The sequence below is a fragment of the Sphaeramia orbicularis genome, chromosome 10, assembly GCF_902148855.1.
Source record: "Sphaeramia orbicularis chromosome 10, fSphaOr1.1, whole genome shotgun sequence".
Taxonomy (NCBI): Eukaryota; Metazoa; Chordata; class Actinopteri; order Kurtiformes; family Apogonidae; genus Sphaeramia; species Sphaeramia orbicularis.
The window spans coordinates 6,291,409-6,313,537 of NC_043966.1; the positions used below are offsets into that span (position 1 = coordinate 6,291,409).

General features: G+C 37.8%; 2 protein-coding genes across 7 annotated transcripts in view; one reads left to right on the plus strand and one right to left on the minus strand.

Moving 5' to 3' along the window:
• The first annotated feature begins 739 nt into the window (after window positions 1-739).
• Window positions 740-20,763, plus strand: LOC115427619 (microtubule-associated protein futsch-like). Its single transcript, XM_030146226.1, has 23 exons — window positions 740-873; window positions 1,483-3,135; window positions 3,315-3,376; window positions 3,868-3,906; window positions 4,000-4,058; window positions 4,149-4,180; window positions 4,265-4,387; window positions 5,368-5,493; window positions 5,609-5,725; window positions 7,025-7,149; window positions 7,224-7,945; window positions 9,361-9,433; window positions 10,904-11,016; window positions 11,109-11,221; window positions 11,591-11,669; window positions 11,926-11,951; window positions 12,054-12,182; window positions 13,767-13,897; window positions 13,986-14,587; window positions 14,819-15,717; window positions 18,391-18,448; window positions 18,677-18,798; window positions 20,393-20,763. Exons 2-23 carry the CDS (start codon window positions 2,143-2,145, stop codon window positions 20,423-20,425), a joined length of 4,776 nt encoding a protein of 1,591 aa, XP_030002086.1. The 5' UTR covers window positions 740-873; window positions 1,483-2,142; the 3' UTR covers window positions 20,426-20,763.
• The window catches only part of matr3l1.2 (matrin 3-like 1.2), a 28,471-nt gene continuing 26,927 nt past the window's right edge, over window positions 20,586-22,129 (minus strand). For all 6 annotated transcript variants that reach the window (XM_030146229.1, XM_030146228.1, XM_030146232.1 and 3 more), the window contains one exon: window positions 20,586-20,898. In XM_030146229.1, the coding sequence (XP_030002089.1) occupies window positions 20,842-20,898 (57 nt within the window). In that variant the 3' untranslated portion in view covers window positions 20,586-20,841. The remainder of the gene's footprint in view (window positions 20,899-22,129) is intronic.

Genomic DNA, 22,129 nt, shown 5'->3' on the forward strand with positions numbered 1-22,129 from the left:
TTTTGTTTTTGTTTTTTTTCATGGATTTACAAAAATGTCCACTCAGCTACACCATGCATTATATTCTTGAAGCAAAGAAACAAGTATTTAAAACCCAATATCAGAAAATGATATGAAAACAGTGAAATGAAACCATGTTTAATGCAGATAATCTGATATTTTCTCACATTTTAACATATTCTAATACTAGTTATTACTCACTTCATGGAGATAATATGCAAAAAATAACAATTAACAATTGATTTCCACTCAAGAACCAATCAAGAACAGCAAAGTTACAGTAATGGTATGAATTGCAGTTTATGAGATGATGCTTAAGTGTCCACTGTGTTGGCTGATATGGAACTAAAACAACAAACCCATGAATATACAAGAGAACAGCTGTAGAATAACTGTCCACTGGAGTGACCACAATGCATGAAAGGGTTAATTTTTTGAATAAAAAAATAAAAAAATAAATAAAAGATTGCATTGGTATTGTAATTTAACTCATGCTATAAATAATAAGTATAGTTACTTTTTTACTTTTTTTTTATTTAATTTGTTTATTATTTTAATATATTTATTTTCAATGTTTTATTTTGCTGTCATCAAAATATAGTCAATTTTTATTTTATTTTATTTTATTTTATTTTATTTTATTATTTTGTCCTGTAATTCCACTCCTCACCACTCAGCGGCGATAGCGGCTTGTATGTTGTAGAAAAGTCTGTGAATAGGAAGTGTTTACCAACCTGGCGCTATTAGCTCAACTGTGTACTTCCTTGGGTCAGTAACATCGTTTCACTGTAATATTGTCTAAATTCCGTCTTTATTGGTGATGAGCAGTGTCTTACTCTCCCTAACCTTCACTTCTGAGGATATTAATTCACGGTAAGCCTCCGCTGAACGTTTTGTTTTATTGTTAGCCGTAAACAAACCTTAGCTAGTAGCAGGAGTCGGTTAGCTCGGTAAGCTAACGATTCTAACAGTTTTTGTTTGTTGGTTTCAGACAATAAAAATATCTTCATTGACACCTGTCTGCCTTCAATAATTGTCCACAATATCCTGTGTGACCTGTGCGTTGTTTCATAAACGATAATAATAAAGGTGTTAGCTGTTTTACCTATAGTAAATGTTAATAATCAAGCTTTCATTTTCGGCTTTGACTGGAAACTTGCCATCGAAAAGACAGGAGAAGTAGTCTTATTTCATAATATGCCGTAATATGACACTTGAAAACTGTTATTTCACTCTATTAAAAGGGTAAAATGTGATATAATTTCATTATGGGTATGGTTTAACCTCACAGAAATATAGTACAATGCCATTATACTTTGTAATAAGACAGAATCAGCCGATGTTACTCTGTATAATAAAGAAAAATGTTATTTAAGTGCAGGATTGCAGACAGTTTAATTCATAAGAGCATATATTTTGTATTATAACTTCCTCAGTCTGTACCCAGAGCGAATTTATTTTAGAAAAAATATTGTGCAACAGGAAACACTGTCTGGATCTGGATCTGGCTGGACAAGGTGGAAGGAAACTGATGTTGTATCCTTGTGATTTTTCTCAATTTCTAACAGTATCCTAAACATTGATTAAGAAGTATTAACATGGTGTGTCTGGTATAAAGTATTGGTCACATTAGTTAACTCCAGTTCTAAGCTAAAGCTGTCTCAGTTGTCCACGTCCATGATAACAGTCACAGTACATTGATTTCAACATGGAGGACTTGGACTGGATAATCCAGGAAAATCCAAAACCTCATTCTTGAGTTCTTCAGTGCATTTCTTCTGCCTCTCTACACCTGCAACAGCATGCAACTGTTGATTTAGAAATGCACAATCTTCATGTAAGCGCACCAGAGGGCTGCTAACTTATAATAAAAGTGTTGGTATTACTTCTTTCTGGTCTCTGCTTGATCCAGTGGTTAATCCAATAAAATTCAGCTGCACTTGTTTAACTGCTCTGTTTTTAAATCTGATGTTTCTCCTACACAGGTGTATTTAGTCATCGTTTTCTCCTGTCTCTCCGTTCCAGAACATGACGATCTCCGCTGTCAAACCATTCTGAACATTTTTGTCTCTGCTCAAAGTACATTTGTACCTCCCCCTTGCCCCTCCCTACCGACGTTTTAGCCTCCTTCACTCTTCCATCATGTCTCACAACTACCCACACAGACAGCTGCCATCTGACCCCAACCTGCGGCCTGATATGGGAAGTTACAAACCAGCTGACCACAGCCATGACTCACCTGCCCACGATGATTTTTACAGACCTGCACAGGAGCCACCGCCTTCATTTGCTTCATCGTATGCCTCATCATCCTCTACTGGAAGTTCTCAGGCATCTCACTGGACGATGGATGGCGCTCTGAACATCTTGAACAGTTGTGGGCTGGAGCCCAGTGATTTGTCTGTGCTTGCTGAGCTTCCTGAAAACGTCCTGACTGTAGAGTCACTTCCTCATGTCCTCAAACAGATCAAAAGGAAGAGAGGGACTGTGAAGCCTTACCCTTCGCCTGCCCCGTTGTCCTCCTCTTCCTCTTTTCCCCATAGCTCCATTCACCAACACGCTGTCAGAGAAGACGTGCATCCTCTCAGTAGCACGCCTTTCCAGTACTCCTCTCTGGACCCAGTTTCACGCAGCCCTCTTTCTTCAGATCAAGTTCAGGACTGGCAGGACCACTGGCGAAATACAAGAACTGTCACCACCAGCCCCTTCTTACCCTCTACCTCCAGACCTGACCCACCACCCTCTTCTTCTAGCTTGGTGGTGGACTATGGCCATAAACCTGCCACTTCAGAGTATAGTGCGACCAGTGTAGCTATGGTTCCAGCTCCGCAGTGTCCAACCAGCAGTGTCAAACCAGCTCTGCCCTCGCTCTTCTCTCAGCTTGGTCCAACAGACTACAGACCTGCAGTTCCATCTGATGCCTACAATCCAAAAAACCAGGCAGATTTCCGCCCACCCGGCCCTGAAGCCTCTACCATTGGCAAGACAACAAAAAGCCGCTGGGACATCGAATCCACCTCTGTCTCAACCGGTGCCATGCCCTCCATGAAAGAAGCACAAGACTTCCATGGGACAACTCCAATGGCGTTTCCATACTCGTGCTCTCTGTGTGATATCACTGTGCTGTCTGAGAGGGTAAGTTTACCTCGTCGTCCTCGAAATCTGTCTGTCCACAGTCGGTTCTGGGGTTAGGGTGGAAGAATGGATCTTACAGTGTTCTTGAGGCCTTCTGCTGCAGAGGCATGCTGGGAACGCTGTTGGAGTGGAAGCTGTCGTCTCAGTCAAACACTAAAACTTTCTTTCATGTGTTTCAGGTTTGGAATAAACATGTCAACGGAACAGGTCATGCAGACGGACAGCTTAACCTGCTGCAAAAGTGAGTTCTCATCCGTGTTTTCATTAAATGCTGATGTGTATTACTGATTTTCATTGATGCATTTCTGGAAAGCGCTTAGGTCAGCAGAAGTTGTTTTTAAATGTGCTATACAAATAAACATGAATAATTAAGACGTGAATTTTAAGCATTTTTTTTTACATGAAGTTGCAAAAAGACATGTAAATAATGTGTGTTTTCCTTAAACTGGTTATGAGAGAGTAAATAAGGCCATATAGTGTTAGAATATGTTGCGACAGGCAATGCTATACACCTTTAATAAACTGAGGTGAAGACAAAACGCTGATTCTACGTTTCAGCTTATTTTGTCTTTGGACTACACAAGCAGGATAAATAAGTGTGAATTCTTGTTGATGGGGAATCTTTAACTAAACTGAAAAAACTTTGTGTCATTAGCTGCCTTGAATACACACATCTGATTGGTTCTCATGAACTTCAGACATTTCCTAATGGGTGTCATGTCTTCTCCTCAGGTTTCCTAAGTGGGACTGTCGCATGGAGAATATTAGCAGGTCAGTGTCATAATTGAACCTGATAGAAAAAAACCTTTCAGACAAATTACTCATGTTTGAAAGGAGTGTGATAATTTCATTTTCTCTTTAAAGGGCTGACAATCATTCAGAGAAGAGGAAGGATGAAGGAAAATTTGCCAGTCAGGACAGCGGTAAAGATTCTTTGTTGTTATTGTTTCACAAGTAACAGTGTGCTCATTATTTTTGTTTTAACAGCTGTTTTTTTTTTTCAGTTTTTTCAGAGCAACAACCCAAAAGGCAGACTCAAGTTAAGGTAGACGTCCTGCCAAATGTATCTTCATTTATTGAGTGTATGAATCCCTTTGAGGAATGTGTTTTTTTTTTCTCCCCATCTCAGACGATCGATAAAGGGAATGTGGTGTGTGTGAACTTTCCTATTCGGTCTGTGGGTGAGCCATACCTGAGGAAACTCACTGAACCATTTGGAAAGATCGAGAAGATCACCATGTTTCCATCTTTAGTGAGTCTGCTCAAAGTTTTACAGCACTAGGACTGAAGACACATAATTTCCAAAATTAAAGCTCATTTTGTGTGCAACCATTACAACCCCACACTCTATGTGCACTGTGTCGTCTAGTTGGTAAAAACACACATCTGCTGCTAACATCTTGGTCCAGATACCACAGCACACCTTCAGAGGTCTGGTGGAGTGTAGTGGAGTGTATTAATATTAGACAGGTAGTAATAATAATCTGCTCCATGGGTGTGTTGAGATCCTGTTGCTGTTGTTCTGTAGATACTTTGGTAGGTTCTAACCACTTTCCTGGAGATGCTCTGACCCAGTAATTTGGACTTTACAATTTCTCTCCTGTCAAAGTTGCTCAGATCCTTACTCTAGCCCATTTTTGCTTTTTCAAACACATTGTACTTTGAGGTCTACATGTTCACTTGCTGCCTAATACATTCACGGAAAAAATTATTAGACCATCAAAAGTCATCAAAAACAATGGTTATGCAATCAAGTACTAACTCCTGTGTGTACCGTGTGACTAAAACAGACAGAAAAGAAAACATGGAATGCCTAAAAGCACTGTTTTTGTCAGTAAAGTGCCATAGACATTGATGGAAGAACTGAAGTGATTTTGGTTATTATCAAGAAAGCTATGGAAAATGGGTAGATATCAGCTCTTAATTTAAACTCTGATGAGCTATTTTTGTTGTTATCATTATATTTGTCCAAACAAACATACTTTTAGTTGTACCGGGCATTAAAATGAACAAGAAATTGAAGAAAACAAGGGTGGTCTAAGAATTTTTTCCGCAACTACTGTATATATCCACCCACTGAGCGATCACTTTGGAATGCAGTGATCAACACTGATAACATTTTGTCTCTGTGTCAGAATATTATGGCTAATTGTTGTATATTGTTCTTGTAACTATAGTTGCTCCACTTTTAATCTCATTAGTGTCAACATTACATGTCTTCTTCCACTGCAGGGCTTTGTAGAGCTGGGCTCTGCTGACCAGGCAAACGACTTGGTGAAGTATTACAGCAGCTGTCCTCAGACTGTGAAAGGACAGAAGATTGAGTTCAAGATCTCGACGACCTTCAACGTCCAGCAGGTGATTTTCTGTTACCTTGTACACTAAGGAGGGTCTCTGTGTTTGTAACACTGAGGTCTATAAAACCAAAACACTGTTAAGCTCATGATTCATTAAAAGGTACGTTTCCTCTCAGAGTTCACAGGTGGTGAGTTTCTGGCCAGCTCCACCCGGAAAGAATGGCCAATCAGATCTGCTCAGCATCTGCAGACGCTTTGGCCTGCCGATCTACTCTCTATTCCTGCCATCAGTGGTGAGACTGAAAACACTGTTCAACTAATTTCTATGCGCACATAATTCTACACAAAGGCATCTGTTTATATTTATATTATGTCATTCTCTTATGCTACACTGAAGTTATTCTTCATGATATGTTACATTTGTTTATGCTTTCCCTTGTTTTACCAAAGATATACAGGGTGGGGAAGCAAAATTTACAATATTTTGAGGAAGGGATTGAAAGACAGTGTATGACCAATTAGTTTATTGAAAGTCATGAGAATTTATTTGCCACAAGAAAATGTACATAATAGAAAATGTTTTTATTCTATGTGTCCTCCTTCTTTCTCAATAACTGCCTTCACACGCTTCCTGAAACTTGCGCAAGTGTTCCTCAAATATTGGGGTGACAACTTCTCCCATTCTTCTTTAATAGTATCTTCCAGACTTTCTGGTAATAGTTTTGCTCATAGTCATTCTCTTCTTTCCATTCTAAACAGTCTTTATGGACACTCCAACTATTTTTGAAATCTCCTTTGGTGTGACGAGCGCATTCAGCAAATCACACACTCTTTGACGTTTGCTTTCCTGATTACTCATATGGGCAAAAGTTTCTGAAAAGGTACGGATAATAGTGTTAGGTATGATTATGACATCAATATATGTTTGGTTTCAAAACAATTGACGTAGTGCCTGCTGAGAAAAAACAACTACATGTTCATTGTAAATTTTGCTTCCCCACCCTGTAGTATTTGTATTTTGTCTAAAACGTGTTCATCAACTCAAACTTTTAACATAGAAGACGGAAAACAACTTCACAGGAAGCTACTGGTATTAGACAAACCAGAGGCACTCATGTAGAGGGCATGAACAATAGGAAAAAGACAAAAATCCAGGCACTCACTTTGTTGGAAAAAGTAGAAATTGTAAAAAGCCTTTATTTCATGAGGGCCTGTAGATTAATTAATTGGGGCTGGAGTTAAAAACACACCGGTGCGTTGGTGTGTGTTTTAACTCCAGCCCCAATTAATTAATCTACAGGTCCTCATGAAATTAAGGCTTTTTACAATTTCTAATTTTTCCAACAAAGTGAGTACCTGGATTTTTGTCTTTTTCTTAACATAGAAGCTTTAATTTAAAGATTTAGATCATTAAAATAAATTGGAAAATGGTCTTGGATATGTAGGTATGAACCACTAATATTACACTTTTGAGTTTCAGCAAAATGTCAGATTGCCTCCTCTACTTTTCTTAAAACATGAATTTTATCTCAGTGCATCAGAATTTTACATTGCTGACTGTGTTCTCTGTGGTAACTTTAATTGTGTTTCAGGCATTTGTTGAAATGAAAAACATCTCAGAGGCTCAGAAGCTGGTGGATTATTACTCATCCAATGAATTGAGAATAGACAACATCGTCATCAGAGTTTCCTTCTCGACAGAATACAAAACCTTCTTGTGAGTACAATGACTGCTGTGTTTGATTTGATTATTGGATTATTGATCAGTTAGTGACGTGTTCTGTCTTGCAGGGGTAATTCTGCAGCCAAAAGGTGTGAAGACGAAACCTCTTCCTCCACAAAGAGACCAAGGAGTTCCAGCAGAGACAGAGATGAGAAGTTATCCATAAAGAGGAGACAGAGGAGTAAAGACCGAGAGGAGGACAGGAGGTTCAGGAGGAGCAGGTCTAGAGAAAAATCCAGCAGGGATGAGAAAAAGAGGAGCAGGTCTCGAGAAAAATCCAGCAGGGATGAGAAAAAGAGGAGCAGATCTCGAGAAAAATCCAGCAGGGATGAGAAAAAGAGGAGCAGATCTCGAGAAAAATCCAGCAAGGATGAGAAAAAGAAGAGCACGTCTGAAGAAAAATCCAGCAAAGATGAAATAAAGAAGAGCATGTCTGAAGAAAAATCCAGCAAAGATGAAAAAAAGAAGAGCACGTCTGAAGAAAAATCCAGCAAAGATGAAATAAAGAAGAGCACGTCTGAAGAAAAATCCAGCAAAGATGAAATAAAGAAGAGCATGTCTGAAGAAAAATCCAGCAAAGATGAAAAAAAGAAGAGCTCGTCTGAAGAAAAATCCAGCAAAAATGAAGAAAAGAAGAGCGCATCTGAAGAAAAATCTATTCACAAGGAGAAGCAGCACATTTCTGAAGATAATTCCATCAAGAAGACCAGTTCTGAAGACAAATCTAAAAAGGGAAATGGAAGCATATCTGTAGAAAAGACGGTGGCAGCAGAGACAAAGACAAAAAATGGTGAGAAAAAAAGTTATTCGTGTTGGAGGCTGAAGTTGATACAGTGAGAAGGTTTCCTGAACTGTAGGAAAGGCCCAGATTACAGCATTTTGAACCCCTTCTGACAATCAGAGCAGCAAATAAATGAAGTTCAGCCCAGATTCTCTGATAATTTGAGGAATGTACAAATCCAGTCTTAATCCTCCTGATGGTTTCCTGAACATTTCATCTGCTGTTTTGTTTTATTCACTATAAAATGTTGATTACAGCCAGCTGACCATGTTGTTTACATCTGCATCCCATGAGGTTCTGGTCTTTCAGGGATGACGGCTTTAATGTCCTGTGTGTTGTTGTGGAAATGTTCAACGGACCACTCACTCAAAGAAGAGGAGAGAAAGTTAGAGTTAAAATAAATGATCATTTATTTGAGAAGTCATTCACAGAGAAACTCTGTGAAGTCTGATTAAACAGGAGAAAAACTAAAGATTATATAGAACCAAATCCAACCCCCTCAAACCATGATGTCATCCCTTGCATACATCGTACCACTCCATACTACTCTTTCTCTGCTCCGTGAAGAGGTCATGATGACCTCTTCACCCTAACCTTGCTTGGATCCTATCTGGAGTGCAGACGCCATCCTCTTATCTACACATTCAGACATTTAGGTGTTTGGTTTTTCAATCAAGGCAAGAACTCCCTTCTTGGGTCAGGATGTTACACAGTTGTAAATATCACACATAGAGACATGTGACATGAATAATGACTCAGCAATAAAGAAGATGTACCAACAGTATAGAAGTAAATTTTCCACCACAGTGTGCATTTTCGGATCTTGTGTGTTTTTAAGATTAGAGAAGATCTTCACTTCATGTGTACAGGGTCTTAAAAAGTCTTAAGTCTTGAACTTACAAATCTGCATTTAATACCTTAAAAAAGTCTTTAAAGGATATTAAATTTGATGTGGTAGGTCTTAAGTTATATTGTCATGAACTTGTGGGTTGTCTTGTGTTCAAATGTAGCTGCAAAGAAAGTAACGTCAGTCAACTCAGTTCCATCCGTTCTAACCCGACAAATTATATTGAAATAAGGAACCAATTATTGCTAACTTTGCAGCCCCTGGTGACAAATAATCACAGAAGTGATAAGTAAACATGGGCAGGTGCAAATGTAATAATTCAGGGTTTGGAGAAAAGATCATTCTTGACCTGGTTGCCACGAGTTTTCCTAAATTCTAGGACTCAAGAACTTTTGTCAGTATGACCATGAAATGGGCTTTAAATTCTGTTCAAAGCAGTCTTAAAAAGAGTTAAATTTAACTTGTAGAAACCTGTCGGAACCCTGTATGTGTGATGAAACTAAACTTATAATCAGTTAGGGTCATTAACCTCCTGAAGTCTGAGCCAGGACTAAACAGCTGCTTGTTTTCTCTACAGAAACTAAAGCTCCACCTCCCAGAGACTCCAAACCTGAAGCCGTTGAGAAAGAGCTCACTGAGGAAGGAGCAATGTGAGTTTTACAACTGGTCCTACACACTGCTGCAGATTATCATTTTATTTTTTCAGGGGGCAGGAGTTCACATGTACACATATGAGAATATTACGTTTTACGATCTTTTATTAGTAGCTGATATGCAGTGAAATGTGGCAGACAGGTTAGTTTTGTTTAAACTCCCACCAGCCGGATCGCAATGATGCTGTTGAGTTTTTAAGTCATACAGTCGTAGAACAAATTATTAGACCACCCTTGTTTTCTTCAGTTTCTTGTTCATTTTAATGCCTGGTACAACTAAAGGTACATTTGTTAGGACAAATATAATGATAACAACAAAAATAGCTCATAGTAGTTTAATTTCAGAGCTGATATCTATCCATTTAACATGTTTTCTTGATAATAACCAAAATCACTTCAGTTCTTCCATCAAGTATATCAGATATAAAGCCAGCAAAATCATGCTGTAAATAATACAGGGAACTCTTTATAATAATCTGGTGCATTATTAAAATAGTATTTAACTTTAGATTTGACGATATTTACATTAATTTACGTTTTATTCGCCATATCCGATAAGTGTTAAACTAAGCTTCATGTAACAGGGTTAAACAGGCAACTGTAGGGGAAAAAATATTACAAATACAATTAAGGGTATTTTGTTGTTATGGGGTTTACACACTTTTAACTTTTTTCTCTTAACATGAACTCAAAACTAGTTCTCTTTATTAAATCTATGCCTATGCACTGTTTATGTGGAAACTCAGCACCACAAACTACAGTCATGGAAAAAATGATTAGACCACCCCTTGTTTTCTTCAATTTCTTGTTCATTTTAATGCCTGGTACAACTAAAGGTACATTTGTTTGGACAAATATAATGATAACAACAAAAATAGGTCATGGTAGTTTAATTTCAGAGCTGATATCTATCCATTTTCCATGTTTTCTTGATAATAACCAAAATCACTTCAGTTCTTCCATCAATATCTATGGCATTGTACCGACAAAAACAGTGCTTTTAGACTTTCCATGTTTTCTTTTCTGTCTGTTTTAGTCACATGGTACACACAGGGGTTAGTACTGGATTGCATATCCATTGTTTTTGATAACTTTTGATTGTCTAATATGTTTTTCTGTGACTGTATGTGGTGGTTTGTTCTATGGTTTTCTTAACATTAGTTTAAATCCAGATCACAATAAATAACAATATATTTAATTGTAAGCCCTGTATCTCCAACCCATTCTTGCTAAAACATAGTCTAATGTGCACAGTGGAGTTAAACAGATAAACACTGATGAAACCAGAGATGGTTTGTTATTTTGCTTATTAACCACTTGTATCTAAGCAACTTGTCCCCTTCTTGTGATGTATTTATTCCTGATTTTGATCCACGTCACAGAAGCAGATTGTCATTATATTCAACGTCAGATGACATTTCTATTTAAAATTTAACTAAGTTTTAAAAGTGATACGTGATCATGCAGGTCGTCTGAAGAGGATAGCGACATCGAGGGAATGGAGGTGATCGGAGAAGACCTGATGGAGGTTTCGGATGAAGAGGAAGATGCTGAGGAAGTGAACACTGACTCTGCAAAAGGTCGGGATGAAAACAGTGTTGATATGGATAAAACAGCAGAGACAAAAGAGATGAAAAACACCAAACTTTATTTATTTTCTAAATTGTTGTAGAAAAAAGGAGCAAGGTGAAGGATGAGGAGGCCAGTGGTCAGCGGAAACATGTAAAAGAAGAAGAGAAGGTGCATGTGATGAAGGTGCATGAGAAGACAACAGAGACCAACATTGTAGAACAGAGCAAACACTGCTGAACATGATGATTTGATTCAAGTCGGAAAGAAGCAACATAAAAAATAAAAGTCTGAAATACTTCAAATTCTTGAGTGTTCACCAAGTAAATCTAGATTGATTTGGGCATGAAGTTCAAACGCTTATGATGACCATTCAAAATTTTTCTCTTGTCAGGCAAAACTTATGGATTTTGATTCATTTGGCTAATTTTAGAATTTTTGAAAATGTCACCTGACCAGAAACAAACACTTCAGATCAACAAAACTCTCATTTTAGTCCTGAGATGATCAGATTCTTAAACCCTGATAATCACCATCAGCGGTGATGTAACACCATCCTTTATGTGTCTTATGTTTTCCTGAAAGGGGGAAAGAGATTTCCCATTTGACCTGAACAACTGTATCACTCTGGATGAAGTGAACGAAGACGAGTCTGAGGACGAAGGTGAAAACTTTCACCAACTACATCACGCACAGTTTCTTTCACTTTATCATGACTGTAATTTGATGATATTTTTGTAGGGTTATTGACATTATGGTTAAAGGTTTTGAAGATAATTGTTTTTTGTGTTAAATTTAATATAATTAAAAATGTGTTATTTTCAACTGTGTGTCTAAATACCTTAGACAACATTAAAAGCAAAATAATAAGATGATGAAACAGACCAAAGTAATCTAATTTTCTGATTTATTTTTTGCAGGTGTGGAAGTCAGAGAAGAAGAGATGGTGAGGATAAAATTGTTAATGTTCACAGTTTTTCAGGCAGACATTTTTGTATTTATTTACTGCTTAATTTACTTTGTATTTGTGTTTTTTTTCATCCTACAGGATTCCACCTCCAGAGTGGTTTATATCACAAGACTGCCATTGTCCCCCTACACTGATGCTGAGTTTATCAAACTGGTGAAGGATTATGGGAAGGCAGAGCGCTACTATGTAGCTCGTCACCGTAGGCTGGTGAGAAAAATGACTGTAATCTGGTTCAGTCTGTGTTGTTTATAATGTGGTTGAACGTCTCTGTCATCTGGGTGTTAAAATAGAACCAAAACTAACATTATTTTCCTTGTTTATAGGGATTTTTATTAAACAGTTACAATCTTGAACAATTTCATTCTACTATTTAGTTTAATGGAATTTTATTTCAATATAATATTTGAAAATCTTAAATAACTGAAAATTTATATGAAAATAACTGAAATGCTGCTGTGATGCCTTTAGTATGAGAGGATATTAAGATAGAGCCGCCTCATGTTCACTACACAGCCTCTCATTGTCCGAGGTTTACAACTGAAAAGCTGAGGAAGTCACCTTTACTTGACGTTGTAATGTCTGTACGTAGGATCAGCACAGATTAACACAAATACTGAAGGTAATATTAAAGGAAAACAATGACTCAAAACTTTTCTTCATGGATTTAGAACGTTGACTTCAATGATCAGCTCAACAGTTATTTGGGTTCTAATAAAGTGAATGATATGCATAATGGGTTTTTAGCATTTTTACTGCTGTTATGTGTTGGCACCCTAGACCTCCTGGCATGTAACAGATTGGGGTGCGAGAGGTCCTGGGTTCAAATCCTGGACGAGCCCCCAATTCATGTTACGCTCGGTCTAGGGGTTGCCGAGACACAACATGGTGTGAGACTCCCCTCCCTCCACATCCCTTAACAAACAGGAGCAAATTAACAAAATGACCAGCAACCACGCCACTGCAATATGAAATATTTATTTACAAAAAAAGAAAAATTAAATCAGGTAAGGGAATCATAATAGTCTACAAACACAAATGAAGGGAATCAAAATTCACCAATCTTACCTAACAAAAGCTTAAAGAAAAAGATTCCCTCCTTCTATAGCTGATTTCACAAAGTTCTAACAAAAATTACAACAGGCTGGTCTGCACAGAGGGGAGGATGGAATGAGAGGAGTCTCCGGGGAGTAATGAAGATCTGGCTTTAAATTTCCCAGCTCATCTCTGAAGCACCAATCAGTTGCAGCCAGCAGACCAACAGCACACCTGCAGCTCATCCTCCATTATCCACTATCTGTTGGAGGGAAAGACAGAACACGCCCACACAAGGAAGAGAACAGAAAAAAACTACAAAAATATAACAATCACAAATGACACAGCACACTACAGAATCAACAAAATGCTAACCCTTAACAACTGCTCTAAACTTTGATATCAGCCTTTACAACTCCAATACTGTATATAAATTTAGATCTTTTAAGAAGTGATGGATTTGCAATATTCAGAAGCTGATTAATGGATGTAAATATCATGTGTTGGCAGTGACACGAATGGAATTTTTGCATAAATGTGATTTATTTGCTAATAAAAGTCATAAAATGCTTTTAATTGTTCTTCAGTGTACCACAGAAGTTAGCAGGACCATTGTCCTTATACCTCTGGTCATAAAGTGCACTAATATCAGCACTGGCTTCATGAATCCAATCCAGTGAAGTCCAGTGGCCTGGTTGTCTTCCTTGTCTCCATTCTGCATTAATGTTTGGCTTCATCCTCTCTGTTTCTGTTTTTCAGGGTTTCATCCAGATGTCCAGTCCATCTGAAGCTCTGAAAGCCATTGATGGGCTACGTAATAGATCTCCGAAATTCCATGGCTTTACTATCCACGTCCACTTATCCAAAAAGTATAAATGGCTCTCATCAGGGTAAGAGTTTCACTCGATCCATTGTCCAGTTGCTGCTCACTGACACGTATTGTGACTGATGATTTATTGTCAATCTGTTTGTTCTAAGGTGGGATATTCTATCAGATGAGGAGAAGGAGAAAGAAGAAACAACACGTAGCAGCAGGAGGAGAAGCACTAGATCCAACGAGAAGAATGATTTGGACAAGAGTAAAGAGACTTCCAGAAAGACTCAGACAGGGGAGACATCATCCAAAAAGACTGAAAAGAAAGAAGATTCAGCAAATAAAAAATCTGCAGAGAAAGAGACGGCATCCAAAAAGACTGAAAAGAAAGAAGATTCTGACAATAAAAAGTCTATTGAGAAGGAGACAACATCCAAAAAAACTGAAAAGAAAGAAGATTCAACAAATAAAAAGTCAGCAGAAAAGGAAACAACGTCCAAAAAAACTGAAAAGGAAGAAGATTCAGCGAATATAAAGTCTGCAGAGAAAGAGAAGGCATCCAAAAAGACTGAAAAGAAAGAAGATTCAGCAAATAAAAAATCTGCAGAGAAAGAGACACCATCCAAAAAAACTGAGAAGAAAGATTCAGACAATAAAAAGTCTGTAGAGAAAGAGACAACGCCCAAAAAGACTGAAAAGAAAGATGATTCAGACATTAAAAAGTCTGCAGAGAAGGAGATGGCATCCAAAAAAATGGAAAATAAAGAAGATTTAGACAAAAAGTGTGCAGAGAAAGAGACAATGCCCAAAAAAACTGAAAAGAAGGAAGATTCTGACAATAAAAAGTCTACAGAGAAGGAGATCGCATCTAAAAAAACAGAAAATAAAGAAGATTCAGACAAGAAGTCTACAGAGAAGGAGACAACGTCCAAAAAAACTGAAAATGAAGAAGATTTAGGCAATAAAAAGCTTGCAGTGAAGGTGATGGTATCCAAAAAAACTGAAAATAAAATGTGTGAAGAAAAGGACCACTCCAAAAAGACTACAGAGAAAGAATCAACCTCCAAGAAGACTAATGAAAAAGAATCAGTGTCCAGAAATCCTCCAGAGAAAGACACGACCAATAAAAAGTCTACAGAAAAGGAGTTGTCCCAAAAGTCTCTTGATGAGGAGTCAGCATCTAGAAAACCTCCTACAGAGTTAATTTCTAGAAAGTCTCCAGAAAAAGCATTGGTGTCTGAGAAAGAATCAGTGTCTGAAAAGTCTACTGAAAAACAGTCTAAGTCCAAAAATCCTCAAGAAGAAAAACCAGCCAATCGAACATGTGGAGAACAGGAGACAGTATCTGAAAAGCCTCTAGAAGAACCAGCATCTACAGAACTTCCAACAAAAGAATCTATGTCTAAAAAGTCTCCTGAAGAAGACTCATTGGCTAATGTTTCATCAGAAGACTCAGGGTCCAAAACCAATCCAGATTTGTCTACCAAAACCACATCTGACAAAACATCTGAATGTCTAGAGAGTAAGTTGTCTAGTGAAGTATCATCAGAAAACAAGTCCAAACAGACTGAACAGGACTCAGCTATCGTAAACACCCCAGAGCAGCCTACTTCAGAACAGGCTCCAGAAGTAGACGAAAGACCATCTAATACCTGTCAGAAGAAGAAAACTAGAGGAACAAAGAGGAAAACGACTCAATGCAAGAAGAAGGCTGTGGTTCCTGAGAAAAAGACAAAGATCGAGTCTGTAGATGGAACGGATGCGATGGAGACAGAGCTGGTGGTAAAAGAAGAGCCAGAGGATCCACAGACAGATGAAGATCAAAAACCACCAGACTGTTCAGAGGTGGAGGGTTCTACACCGATTGCACTACCAGGAGATCTACAAACTGAACAGGTACAGCTGAACACCAGGTTCATATTACTGAGGTGATTGAATTAGTTTCTTCAATTGTGGAGGTGGTCCAGAACTTCCCTCATTCATGGAGTATTAAGGCTGTGTGCTCTGGAGGTTTTTAAATCTGTGGTTCCAACAGCACTAAGGTCTGCTCGGTGTTGGAGGATGTCTAAAACCTTTTCAGGTGGTCACCAATAGCCTTTAGTTGTCAAGTAGTAAGACAATAGTATGTATTAAATATGAGGTCATTCTAGAACATGGTTTTATTTATCTAACCAAAGCCTTTTAAACAGTTTCAGCAGCATTAGGAAGTGCCTCCAAAGAAAATGCTTTTTCAGGTGGTCACCAACAGTCTGAGGTGGGGAACTGTGGGTTCCAAAACCAATCAGTTCAGTCAAGTTTTATCAAGTATGTTTCTAATTCAGTGTACAGGGTGAGTCAGAAAAAACACTCTTTTCATTTAAAGAAATTGTACCACTGAAATGGAAATGCTTATTTTTCTTTTGATCATACAGTCATATTGATGTGGTTATTGAGCATGTCTGGCGATTGAATCATTGATTTATGGCATAGCATAACAGAGGGAATGTCCATTGTTTATTGTGCACCGAAATATCTGCCAACACAGTTTGTGCCACCGTGAATGAAATTGAAATTGTCAACCATTACAGCATGTTTACTCGCCATCAAAATGTTTTGTCTCAACAAAGTCGTCCGGCACGACCTTCAACCTGGCTACCATTCAGATTGATGCAAATCTGTGCTCGTTGTCGCATCTCTAACACAGCTCTTCTCGCCATTCGTGTTCGTCGTAGGGCTTGGATTTCAGCCGTGATGCGATTTCGGAGTTCCTGAAGAGTTTGTGGAACAGTCTGATACACACGGTTTTTAAGATACCCCCACAAGAAAAAACCAAGGGGGGTCAAGTCCGGGGATCTAGGTGGCCACTCTCTCTCCTGACCCAAACAGACAACTCGATGTCGAAATAATACCTGCAATCGCTGTGGTCTTGCCATGATGAAAACTCCCTGGGCACTGTCATGTAGGCCTATGTCCTGAGTGTGAAAGCAAAGCCCCGACTCCTGTAATTGTTGTCAATTTCAAGTTTGTTCACTGTGGCATACATTGTGTTGGCAGGTATTTCAGTGCCCAATAAACAATGGACCTTCTCTCTCTTGTGCAATGCAATAAATCTATGACTACATCACCAGACATGCTCAATAACCACATCAATATGACTGTATGGTCAAAAGAAAAATCAGTGTTTCCGTTTTAGCAGTACAATTTCTTTAAATGGAAAGAGCGTTTTTTCTGACTCACCCTGTAGATGAAGGCTGACACATTAATAAGTGTGTCCTGGGGATGTTCCAGGTTTCTCTTAGATTTTTTTTTAAAAATTTGTTGCCAACAGCCTCTGGTAATATATTCGTGAGATGTGGACCAAAAATGGTCACTTTGGGCAGGTTGTTATTTCTGCATCTTTTCTGCATTTTTAGATAGATCTAAAAGCATTAGGAAGTGGATCCAAAGAAGCTTCATATTGTTTCTATGGCTTTTCCAGGTGGTCACCAGTGACCTCCAGTAGTCACCAGTTGCCTCCAGTGGTCACCAGTGACCTCCAGTAGTCACCAGTTGCCTCCAGTGGTCACCAGTGACCTCCAGTAGTCACCAGTTGCCTCCAGTGGTCACCAGTGACCTCCAGTAGTCACCAGTTGCCTCCAGTGGTCACCAGTGACCTCCAGTGGTGGGGTACTAATATGTGCTCCAAAAACTTTCCTTCTGGGAAGTGGTCAGTAATGTTTCTAGAGCAGGGGTCAGCAGCCCTGGTCCTCCAGAGCCACTATCCTGCATGTTTCAGATGTTTCCCTCTTCCAGCACACCTGACGGTCATTATCCGTCTTCTGCAGAGCTGATGATAGGCTGATCATTTGAATCACGTGTATCGGAAGAGGGATACGTCTAAAACATGCAGGATAGTGGCTCTCTAGGACCAGGGTTGCTGAGCCCTGTTCTAGAGCATTTTAGATGATTGCTAAGGTCTGCTGTAAGTGTTTCATGTAGGCTCTGAAACCTTTTCAGGTGGTCTGCAGTGACCTAGTTCTGCTGAGTAGTAAGGCTATAGTATGTACCACACATGGGGTCATTCTGGACAGGGTTTTATTTATGTTCCCAAAGCATTTGAAATAGCTCAGCTAGCATTGACAGATGCTTCCTACTGGAATTGAAGTTGTTGAAATGTTTGTAAGGCAGTCCTCATGACCTTTAGTGGTGAGGTGCAAAGACCACAACATGTACTCCAAATACAGTGTGATGGCTCTGAGGAGTGAGTCCAAATATAGGTCAGGATTTTCCAGGGCTGTTCATAGTGACCTCTAGTGGTGGTTTAGTGAGATTAATACTGTGTACTCCATATACAACAGGTGTACATATGCATTTTAAAAGTACTACTAGTGTAATGTAGGTACATGCGTCTGTTTTCAGTTTCTCTGTGGTCTTAATCTTCTGGTGTAAAGTTCCTTGACAGGATTTTGTTGTGATTGCTGAATGGACTTACGGTGGTATGAAGTGTAGTGTTGGCACAGAACAAAGTATTCATTACATTGGTAATGAAGTTGAATAAATGTTGAGGGACAAAAGCCACAAGTGTTTTAATGATGTTAAATCTGTGCTCAGGAAACTGCTGAACCAGCAGAGGTCGCTGCAGAAGAACGGAAACCCTCCAAACCTGTTGGTAAGACAAACAGTATTTATATGTTTACTGTCATTTCTGAGTCTGAACATGTGTCCTCTCACCATAACGTCCTGTGGTCTAAACTCAATACCTCAGTATGGAGCATTTATACATTAAAACATCTCAAATCAACCCATTATTTATTTTCTTTATGTACTTGCATCAAATCAGATTTTCCTCGTATGGTCTTTTACTTCTTTAACCCTTCCTTGTATTTTTCTCGTGCAGGTACAGAGTTTGTTCGTCCAGTTGTCGGGTATTTCTGTAAACTCTGTCAGGTGATCTACGCCGACGAAGACGAAGCCAAACTTCAGCACTGCAGCAGTCTGGAGCACTACAACAAATACCAGGTCAGTTTAGGATTCAAACCATCGTCTGTAGAACAAATGACGACCGACTGTAAAGAGTAAAATTAGACCCAGTTTCCACCAGACACTGGTACAGGTTCAGTCATTCACCACTTTGTGTTTGATTGCGAGTTGTATCGCAAGTGATTTCCTGAAGGGATTCAGAGGTTTAAGTTCATTTTGATTTAGTTTGAGGTATTTCAGTTATAAAACCAGCGAAATCCTGCTATAAATAATACAGGGAACTCTATATAATAATCTGGCGCATTATTAAAATATTGTTTAACTTTAGATTTGACATTGATATTTACATTAATTTACATTTTATTTGCCGCATCAATTAAATGTTAAACTAAGAGCTTCATGTAACAGGGTTAAACTGGCATCTATAGGGGAAAAATCTTTTTAATTGATATCAGATCTTTCAAGTCAAGATTGAATTGGACTCTTATTGAGAACATAAACTAAAGAATAGCCTAAAAATAATACAAATAAGGGTATTTTATTGTTACGGGGTTTACACACTTTTAACTTTTTTCTCTTAACATGAGCTCAAAACTAGTTCTCTTTGTTAAATCTATGCCTATGCACTGTTTATGTGGAAACTCAGCACAACAAACTACAGTCATGGAGAAAATGATTAGACCACCCCTTGTTTTCTTCAGTTTCTTGTTCATTTTAATGCCTGGTACAACTAAAGGTACATTTGTTTGGACAAATATAATGATAACAAAAATGTCTCATAGTAGTTTAATTTCAGAGCTGATATCTATCCATTTAACATGTTTTCTTGATAATAACCAAAATCACTTCAGTTCTTCCATCAGTATCTATGGCATTGTACTGACAAAAACAGTGCTTTTAGACATTCCATGTTTTCTTTTGTCTGTTTTAGTCACATGATACACAGGAGTGAGTACTGGATTGCATAACCATTATTTTTGATGATCTAACAATTTTTTCCACGACTGTATATAATAATCTGGTGCATTATTAAAAATATTGTTTAACTTTAGATTTGACTTTGTTACATTAATTTACATTTTATTTGCCACATCCATTAAATGTTAAATTACAGGCTTCGTGTAACAGGGTTAAACTGGCATCTACAGGGGAAAAAATCTGTTTAACTGATGTCAGATCATTCAAGTCAAGATTGAACTGGACTTTTATTGAGAACAAACTAAAGAATAGTCTCAAAATAATACAATTATAAGGGTATTTTATTGTTATGGGGTTTACACAGTTAACTTTTTTTTCTGTTAACATGCACTCAAAACCTTTTTTTTAAAAAATTAAATCTATATGCTGTTTATGTTGAAACTCAGCACCACAAACTACAACCTTAAAAAGTCAAATTTACAATTAATATCTTACAACAAACACATTGCATTTTGATTTTTCACGTTGATAAATCAACCTGACGTATTATACACTACCATGTAGGAGCATTTGTGGTAAAGTTACCAGGTTTGAATTTTGTTCAGTGGTGTCAGAAAAGAGACACATTCAGTATTTGTCTCAGGGTATAATTGTTTGAAAAAGTTGAGATTGTTAATGAATTCAGCTCATTCCTAAATAAATGTTTATTTTCCAGGAGCAAACGGGGAAGGATCCATGGACGAGCTGAGAGGATGAACCAACCTGAGGGATGCAACTGTAGGACTACATTACCCAGAGTTCCAGAGGACGACCATCTCCGTTGGACAGAAACTCTTTGGAATAGTCTGAGGTGCGTTGGATCGACTCTACACCACGTTTAGAAAATAACCCAACGAAGACAAAATCTACAAGTTTTCTAAAGTGTTTATTAAGAAAATGTCCAAAGGATCAGAAACATAAATCATGCAGCTTAGTTCTTATTTCTTCTGTCAGTTGATGTTCACGGAGCTGTTTGTTGTGTAAAACCTGCAGGACTCAAACAGGACTAACTGATTCTATAAAACCGTTTATCTGCAGTCGCACAAAGTCAACAGTCAAACACATTTTAGGAGAAACTAAAAAAAAAAGTCTGTTACGTCTAGTCCAGCTCTGATTGGATGATTTCTACGCAGACTTCTTCCCCTTCTTCTTTGTTTTAGTCTGTTCCTTTTCCAGATATTTCTGTAAAGATCAACAGTTTTGTTTTCATTAGACACGTGAACATTTAAGTACTGTATGTAAATCTGGATGATAAAATAGAGTTTAAAGCAGCTAAAGGTCAAGTGTCATGGATGTTTGTTTAATAACATGATTTATTTAGTTAAGTGGTTTCACTTAAGTCTAGAGCAGGGGTGTCAAACTTATTTTAGTTCAGGTTCCATATTAGGAATTCAAATGGGTCGTACCAGTAAAATAACTACAGAATAATCTACAAATAATGCCAATTCCAAAGTTTTCTCGAAGTTTGAGTGAAGAAAAAGAAAGTAAAGGAAAATTACATCATGAAAATGTTTACATTTACAAACAATCCTTTTAAAAATGTGAAAAACCTGAAACTTATTGAGAAAAACAAGTGCAATTTTAACAAAACTATGTCTCAGTTTATCATTTACACATGTAGATCTACAAATGCACAAAACATTTAATAACAGGCTGAATAATATTAAAATTACAAGAATATTTTAAAAGAAATTTCAGGTTGTACATGGTTATTCAAGTTATTCACTTTTTTTTTTTACACTAAAACAATGAAAAATATGTATTTCTCATTATTTATAGACTACTGTATTATTTTACTGGTCTGAATGTGACCCCTGAGCTGAAATGATTTTACCATCCTTGATTGTTAATATCTTACTATTATTTCATACATTCATCCCACGGGCCAGAGTGGACCCTCTGGCGGACCGGTTTTGGCCCGTGGACTGCATGTTTGACACCCCAGGGCTCAGATGCAGCAGACGGTTTCAGTTCGGACTAAAAATGTTTAGCGAGGGTTGAAGATTTAAGACTTCTGCTCATCAGTTCCTTTTTGCAGTCTGTTATGTTTCCATAAAAATACAACAGAAATGTTTAAATTGAAAACATGGCGTTGATTTAGAATAACCTTGTGTTTTGTTTTTTTAGCTCTGTATCTATAGGCTGTTTAATTCTGAACAGATTTACTGGTTTCAGTCTGTGTTCTGCTGCATCATTAATGTGAATATCTTTGAGTTCTGGTGTAAACAACTCATTAGAAGTTTTACAAGGATATAAGCTCACGTAGTTAGACAGGAATTACACAAGTGATCCAGTTTTCACACTTACACAATTAATATTTAATTTTGCCACAACTCTACCAATAGTGAAAAGAATCACTTGCAGTTTTTTTTTTTTTTGGATGTAACAAATCTGAAAGCACTGTTTGTACGAT

Coding starts and splice junctions, on each gene's coding strand:
- LOC115427619 (XM_030146226.1), top strand. CDS start 2,143: ATGTCTCACAACTACCCACACAGACAGCTGCCATCTGACCCCAACCTG. Junction 11,017..11,108: donor GAACACTGACTCTGCAAAAG/GTCGGGATGAAA, acceptor AAATTGTTGTAG/AAAAAAGGAGCAAGGTGAAG. Junction 11,222..11,590: donor AGACAACAGAGACCAACATT/GTAGAACAGAGC, acceptor TTTTCCTGAAAG/GGGGAAAGAGATTTCCCATT.